The sequence below is a fragment of the Sciurus vulgaris genome, assembly GCF_902686455.1.
Source record: "Sciurus vulgaris genome assembly, chromosome: 9".
Taxonomy (NCBI): Eukaryota; Metazoa; Chordata; class Mammalia; order Rodentia; family Sciuridae; genus Sciurus; species Sciurus vulgaris.
In genome coordinates, this window is record NC_136469.1 from 32,371,178 (window position 1) to 32,379,465 (window position 8,288).

Below are 8,288 nucleotides of genomic sequence, written 5' to 3' on the forward strand. Positions count from 1 at the left end.
AGACCCCTCCCTAATCTACTGGATAAAGAAAACTTTCCCACCTCCAAAGTTCCTTAACTCTAACTATACCTACCTCTTTCTACCATTAGATATGGATTATATCTGATCTTTTCAGCAACATGCTGCTAAACTGAATTATGACATATTTGGAGGAGGGATTATGACCAGAAGAACAGAGATTATATATGATGGAGTCATAATTGAACTCTATGTAAAGTGCTCACTAATTTTATGTCAAGGAGTAGTAACCGATAAACCGATTAAAAAGCATGAAGACATCCTCCAGAGCAGAATCCTGCCTTGCACACCTGAAGGAGGCACAGGTGCTAATACTAAGTTTAACTCGGGTGTGTAGTGACCTAAGGTGAACCCCTGGGAATGAACGACCACCATGCCAACACCTTCATGCAACTCAGATCACATTATCTAGTCCCCTGAGATCTGTGCAGAGCTTTCATAGTTGTAGTTGTTTTACCAAATAATCACTACCAAGAGCTCCTCTGAACCTTCCTTAAGATAGGTGACATAGTTTATGAGGAGATGTTACAAACTTCTAGAGTCAGCAGATACTAGCTTGCATTGCCAGAAGTATATACATTTAACTAAAAACCTAAAATACAATTTAAACTTGTTTCTGCTCATTTATTCATTTTTCAATGCAAGGGAATGTCTATTTGAAAGGCCATTCTTTATTAGTCCTTGTTTTTGTTGTATCAGACAAAACACATTCTTTTTTTAAAGTTTTAGCAATAGTTTCCTCATTTCCAGAATTCTGGCTCACTGCAACTTAATAGTATATAAAGCATGTATTGAGCTCTTACCATGAGTCAAGCATTGTTCTAAACATACATGTATTAATCCGTTATCCACAGAACAACTCTATCAAGCTGACACTTTCTATCCATATTTTGTAGAGGAGGAAATGGAGGCAGAGTCAAAGATGACATGACTAGTAAACAGTGGAGCCAAGACTAAACACAGGCACCCTGACCCATAGGCCATATTTGTCATTACTGCATACTGCCTAAACCATAACCTTCAAAGCTGTGAACACTCTTTCATGTAATGTCATTCATCTTTAATCCCAGAATGAAGAGCTAGACAAAGCAACTGTCAAGTTACATATTGACAGTAGCCAGTAATATATCCCATGGATTCTAGGTTATACGGTACTATTATTACATATCCTAATACTATCTGATTATGTTCCCCAAACTGGAAAAGCAAGCAAAGCCAGCTGATTGGTTTGGGGTAGCAGTTGGGTGCTTTGTGGGGGCAGAGAAAGGAAGGACATCAAATGACACCTGAGTATGCATATACAAATATGTAACAATCAATTCCACTCTGTGATGCACCAATTCTAAAAATGAGAAAAAAAATTGAATCAAGTTCTATCTGATGATAAAAACACCTTTGTTTAAGTGGGAAAGTAATGACATCGAAGTCCATCTAGGGTTCCTAAAAGAGATCCTTGAAGGGAGAGGCATCTATAGCACATACTGGGAACTAAGGTCTTAAGACAGATAACTAGCAAAGATGAAAATCATTAGGTGATCTAGACAAATTCCAGAGATGAGAGCAAATGACTGCCATGGAAATTTACATTTCCAGGGCATGGATAGGTTCGATTCACTTAAAGGAGACAAAATAAGATAAACATATAGGTCATACAATTGTATAAAGGTCAAAGTTGGTGCACATTCTATAAATATGTATGTAGGGTAAACAATAAAAGTATGTTAGTGTTAAGGTGAGGGAGACAAAAACTGCAATGCAGGCAAGACCATAAAATCCCAAAGAATCAATGATAAATATATTGAGGAAATAAATAAATCAAATGTACATGCAATAAAATGCAAAACATTAGTTCACACATTGGAGAGTGGAAGTCTTGCTTGAAGTTAGCCATTTTAGCAGTAATCTGAAGAAAGGAGAATCTTTCAGACAAGACATAAGAACTGGGGGAGCCCCTGATTGTCTGCAGAGGAGAAACACTCTCTGTCTAAACCATGAAAGCATCAAGAGAGTGAAAGGAACCCCTGAGAGGTGAGTTGTAAAGAAGGGACTTTCCACATGGGAGCAAGTAGGGAGAAAGGAATTAAGAAACCAAGGCTCATGCCTAACAAAATTGTGTTAGTCAGCTTTCCTTTACTATATCAAATACCTGAGATAAGCAACTTACAAAGAAAAAAGTTTTATGTGAGATCAGTTTCAGTTCTTGACCAACTGGTTCTGTTGCTTTGGGTCAATGGCAGTACACCATGGCAGCAGTTCAGAGCAAAGGAAAACCCAATGGCAGGCAAGTGGGGAAGGAAGAGACCTAAATCCCACCATCCCTTTTGAGGCCACAGTTCCAAGGACCTAAAGACCTCCCACTAGGCCACACCTCTTAAAAGTTTCACCACCTTCTAATATTGCCAAGCTGAGGACCAATTCTTCCAAGGACATTTATCCAAATCATAGCAAGAGTTATAGAAACTCTTTCGATTCTTTTACTCTGGGTAAAGCACGTTTCAAATAACAACCTTTAGATAAGTAAGGTTATACCATACTGTAAAAGTAGTTTTCATGACTGCATCCATCTTCTTAGTCCTTTGGGTAAGTGGGTAACAATAACCTCCATCCCTTTCTCTAGCATGATTGAACACTGAGTTGCTAGGTTGTTAAAACGTGGCTTGAAGGTTAATTAATGCTCAGTGCCGAAGCAGATGAATCCACAAATATCAGTGACAAATACTATCAAAATGCATTTATCTCTCAAGAAGGATCTGATGTGATATAGATTGCCTGGTTATCCTTCATTTAATTCCTATGTTCCTTTATATTTAAAATCTTGGGGAAGTTCCAATCCAGACATGAGAATATAAAAGATTTCAACCTGTACTTGGGGAGGAGAGGAGTAGCCTGTGCTGTGTTGGTAAGAGGAGCAGCAGTAAAAGTGAAAAAACCCCAAGGATTATAGACAAAATATCCACCAAGATATACATATGCATCTGAACACTCTATCAATCTAGGCCTTGTCTAAGTGCTCTGCAAAAGGTTATAAAATGAGGGGCTGGAATAGTGGCTCAGTGGTTCCTTAGCGTGTGTGAGGCACTGGGTTCGATTCTCAGCACCACATAAAAATAAATAAAATAAAGGTGCATCAACATGTAAAAAGTTTATAAAATGAAAATTTATGTAAGTTTACTGGCAAGATAACCAATAAATGCTCTCTTTTGTGTATGGCCATTAAGATAGATAGATAGATAGATAGATGATAGATAGATGATAGATAGATACTAGATAGATAGATAGCTAGATAGATAGATAGATAGATAGATAGATAGATAGATAGATAGATAGATAGATAGATAGATATAACCACTAAGACACCTCAAAGGATAAAGGGTTTTGTGTGGTTTTGTTTTGTTAATTAGATGGCTTACAGGGAATCTAGGAGATAATTTTTCCCCTGTTGCTCCTCAGTTTGTTTTTGTTTGATTTTGACAAAAGAAACTTGAGTAGACATGAGGTCTAAAGAGGGAAATTGGCATAGAACAAGGGAAAATATACACAGTTACAAAGAATTTATATCATGTCATTAAATAGAGCATTAGAAGAAAGGAGAGACCATGAGGGACAAGTGAGGAGGTTAGTTTTGCAAAATTTGTAAAAAGAAAGAGGGAACAAGGAGGTAGATAAAATACTCCTTTGTAGCTCACCTGAAAGTCAGGGACAGAGTCTGCTAGGGGGCTTATGGAACACAGGAAGTTCACACAGCTGCTGGGGAGAGGCCCCCAGAGCCCAGTGAGTAAAAGGATTTCTGCATTTCTTGAGGGTCTAGATTCCTGGAATTTCCAGAAATTCTAATCAGCACTATGTGATGCCATCTGCTGCAGATCTTGGCAACCTGGAAAGGTTTTGTGAAATTGTTGAAATGCAGTCCTACACTGGAGTCAAGTTCATCTCACTGTAAGGGTTCCACCACATACTGAGTTACTATAACAGGATAAACTGACACCTTAGACCTCACAATTTTAGAAACAAAGCTAAAGACAGGTTCTAATCAAAAGTCACAGTTAATTCATCCTCCTGACTTTTCCTTAAATGGAGCCATGTTGTACCATTTTCATGCCCAGATCTCTAGGGGCTTCCACATGGAAAAAATCTTGGACATCACCTCATTCAATCCTTCACCTGATATGATTTCATTTTTAGAAATCCAGGGCAGAAGTTGTCCTTGGACCGGGCATCCTTAGGCTCTTCTCCATGTGTTGACCTCTTTTACAGGACACTTGAGACCACATGGCTGAGCTCTGGCTAATTCCATCTTGGTGGAAATAATATAAGTCATTCCCAGATCTAGCTCCATCTTAAATGGAGGATAACCAGCCCATCTACATCACATCAGATCCTTCTTGAGAGGTAAATACATTTAATATAATATTATATTATTATATAATATTACTGATATCTGTGGATTCATCTGCTTCAGCAGTAAGCATTAATTAACCTTCAAGTCACCTATTAATAACCTCGCAACTCTGTCCAATCACACTACACAAAGGGATGGTGATTTTTGTTACCCACATGCCCAAAGAATTAAAAAGATAGAAGCAGTCATGAAACTAATTTTTACAATATGACAGCATCTCACTTACCTAAACATTATTATTTGAGACATAATTTATAAAGCTAAACCCTCACCCTGTCTTACTGAGAACCAGAAAGTAAAAGTTGCAGTCCAGGTCTGAAAACAATCCAGGCTGAGAGGTAACTAAAACTTCAGCAGGGACCCCCCTCAGGCTCTATATATTTACTCAAGTTGTCTTGGAGTAAATAAGTCAAGTTTAAATATTTGGTAATGTCACTTTAAAAAAGAAATAGGAAATGGGAAGCAACAGGGAGGGGCGGCTAGAATGGGACAAAATAGTACATTCTGACAATGAAGGTCAGATCAGAACTCTAAAGGACAACACACCCAAATCAAAAAGCAATGTATAGAGTCCCATTTTATAAAGGATGATTGATGCCTCAGCATCCTGAAATCTTCCTGGAGGTTCTCAACCCACAAAGGATGCTAAAAAGATAACTGGAATTCTTCAACCAACTTTGTAAGCTTCTAAAAAAGGTAAGAAAATGTGGAAGGAGTCTCTGGAGATGTTACTCAAAACAGTTTCAGTGTTTAAAGACATACACTTGATCATTTGAAAAAACTCATTCATGATTAGTACCTTACGCCTTGATATGCCATTAAAAGGTGCTCAAAAATGTGAGACACTGCCTATTGCATGCTACCTGACTCAGAACTGGGTGGTTCCTCCCAAACTGATGTGGGTGCACACACCAACGTGAAGAAAACTGGATTTCCATCAAGATCCAAATGTCTGGCAGGACCTTGGAGATCATACAGCCAAGACCCTGGGAGAAAGGGTCAGTGATCAAAAGGCATATATTCATTTCACTGTAAAGAGTGATCTACAGCCCATGGTCCCTGTTTTCGGGGCCAGGATATAATCATGCATAGCACAGTTCCCTAGGCAGACTCACACCCTCTACATCCCTTCCAGGACCCGGAAGTTAACCATAATGTGCACTCACCTGCAGAAAGCAGTGTCCAACTGGGGCATGCTCTGCAAGGGTGACATTATACACCTGCCTCCGGAAGATGGGCTCGTTGTCATTCACGTCATCCACGGTGATGCTCACCAGACAGGTGGCAGAAAGTGGGGGCTCTCCAAGGTCCTGGGCCACCACTCTCAGCTCTATGGTCTCCTGGGCCTCTCGATCTAGAGTTCGTATAGTGCTGATGACTCCGCTTTCTGGATTGATGGTGAATGATGGCTCGCATTCTGCACTGGGCGACAGGGCCTCTGGGTTGCAGAGAGTCAAGACTTGAAACAGCGCGTAGCGCAGCCGGGCGTGATCAGTGCCAGCCTCATCCGCATCGGAAGCGCTGACCCACACTACTGCAGTGCCGGGGGCCGCGGCCTCGGACACAGAGGCCTGGTAATGCTCCTGGGTGAAGCGAGGCGGCTGGTCGTTGAGGTCGGCGACCCAGAGCAGCAGAGTCTCCACGGTGCTCAACGGAGGAGACCCCGAATCAGTGGCCACTAGTCTCAATTCATACAGATCACGGCTTTCCCTGTCCAAGGGCCCCTCGACGCAAAGGAAAAATACTCCTGGAGGACCACCTGGCCGCAACGCGAAGGCTCCCTCCCCGCCCTCTAAGGACAGCGAGATGCTCCCTCCCCCAAGGCCTACTCCAAGCTCCCCCGTGACCTCCTCTTCCTTTTCTGGGTCGCCGTCTGCATCGGACACCGAGACGCGAGCCACATAATCGCCAGGTCCAGCACCTTCAGAGACGCGGGCCGCGCCTCCCTCAGTAAGGAACAACAGGTGAATAGCAGGTGGGTTGTCATTCACGTCCAGTACCGCGACGGATACGCGCACTGTGGCGATCTCTGGCTCTACGCCTCCATCGCGGGCCTCGACCACCAGCTGGTGCCAGGCCTGCGCCTCGCGGTCTAGAGGTCTCTGTACCCGCACCACGCCGCTCAGCTCCTCCACAGTGAAGTAGGCCGCATCACCCACTGGTCCGCCACCTCCTCCACCAGTCCCGGGCACTTGCCGGGCGCGGACACTGTAGCGCACCTGGCCATTAGGTCCCAGGTCTCGGTCTGTGGCTCGCACACGACACACCTCCGCGCCGGGCTGGGCGTCCTCACGTACTACAGCGCGGTACTCGCCCTGCTCAAAAATTGGCGGGTTGTCGTTCTCATCCAGCACGCGCAGTTCCACGAGCAGGCGACCAGTGCGCCGCGGGATGCCACCGTCCCATGCTTCAATCAGCAGCTCGTGTGCAGCCAGCTCCTCACGGTCCAAGCGCCGCAGCAGCACCAAGTCTAGGGGTTCCAGGGGCAGAGACGGTGGTGACCCCGGAGTCCCATAGCGCAACTGGAAGAATGGTCCTCCGGGGTTCTTAGGCAAGTCGGACGACTGCACCAAGGTGTAGCCCTGTGTGCTGAACAGCCCAGCGTCTGGATCGTGGGCACCTGGCAGGCGGAAGGCTGTACCTGGTGGGCTGAGCTCGGAGACGTCTAGTTGCAACGAGTCCCGGGGAAAGCGGGGCGAGTGGTCATTCACGTCATTAACGCGGATCTCCACCTGCACCACAGCGCCTAGCAGCGTGGCAGCCACGAAGCTGTAGTGGTCCCGCAGCTCGCGGTCCAGGCGCCGTGCTGTGCGGATAATGCCTGTGTCCGGGTGCACGTGGAAGTCGTCCAGCAGCGGAGAGTCATCGGAGTCCTCCGACAGAAAGAAGCCGCCCCCCTCCTGCTGCTGCGAGGCTGGCAGCCCGGCGCGAATGTCACCGACCAATGTGTCCGGCGGAAGCCCCTCGTCCACGGAAAGGCTGAGGTTAAATACCTGGGCGGATGAGCCCGAGGACGCCCAAAGCCACGCGTGCACCAAGAGGCCGAACAAGGAGCGCTGCGCCCTGGCGTGGCTGCCACCGCCCGGCATCCCTCGGAGTGACCCTCTCCTCCCGCGAAGCTGTAGGCGCTCCCAGACGGGAACTCCCCGCTGCTGACGCCCTTCGCCCATCCTCCTCCCAGAAAGGCTCATTTCTCCGAGACCTCCTTGAGAAGGCTCCGGATAACTGCCAGCTTGCGGCGGGAACGCTGAAAAATCCAGGAGCTTCTTTCACTGTCTGAGCCAAAGAAGAAAACACTTTGGCAAACAAACCAATAGACCCAGGAGTTCCCGGGGTTACATCAGCAACTGGTGCAAACGTCCTCTGTCTGCAGCACACGCAGACGGGAAAGCTGTAGCTGGTTCTGCCGCTGCAGCCACCTCTTCAACCCCTGGATTTCTCTAAACGAGTCTCATCTCTTTTTCTGTCTCCTTTTATTCATTTTACATCTGTTCCTTGTTCTTCTCGGTTGGTTGTTTCCCCCTGGTGAAGTCAGGTGCATTATTTCCTTTGCCAAAAAGGAGGAATTTATTTAAAGCGCGCACGCACCGAGAGGATGGGGATCGGGCTGGGAAGGGGGTGGAGTAAGGGCGGGGAGGCCGGGAGTGAGGGCGCTGGGCGCGAGGGAAGGAGGGAAGGAGGGAGGGGCGGGTCGACTGCGGCCCTGTTGACTGCTCCGGGGGCGGTTGCTCCCCGCGGCGTCTCCGGACGCGAGGACCACGAAGCTACCGCTCGGATCCCGCCTCTGCCGCCTCGCTCCCCTCCCAGCGCGTGACGCGGCGCACAGGGGGGCGAACTCCATCCCGGGAACCGAGGCTTTGCAGTAAGATAG

The 8,288-nt window shown here is 46.2% G+C and overlaps 1 protein-coding gene across 2 annotated transcripts in view; it reads right to left on the reverse strand.

Annotated features, from left to right (window-relative positions):
- Nucleotides 1-7,933, reverse strand: part of DCHS2 (dachsous cadherin-related 2) — a 260,418-nt gene extending 252,485 nt beyond the window's left edge. For both annotated transcript variants that reach the window (XM_079152922.1, XM_079152921.1), the window contains exon 1: nucleotides 5,584-7,933. In XM_079152922.1, the coding sequence (XP_079009048.1) occupies nucleotides 5,584-7,608 (2,025 nt within the window). In that variant the 5' untranslated portion in view covers nucleotides 7,609-7,933. The remainder of the gene's footprint in view (nucleotides 1-5,583) is intronic.
- Between the last annotated feature and the right edge of the window lie 355 nt (nucleotides 7,934-8,288).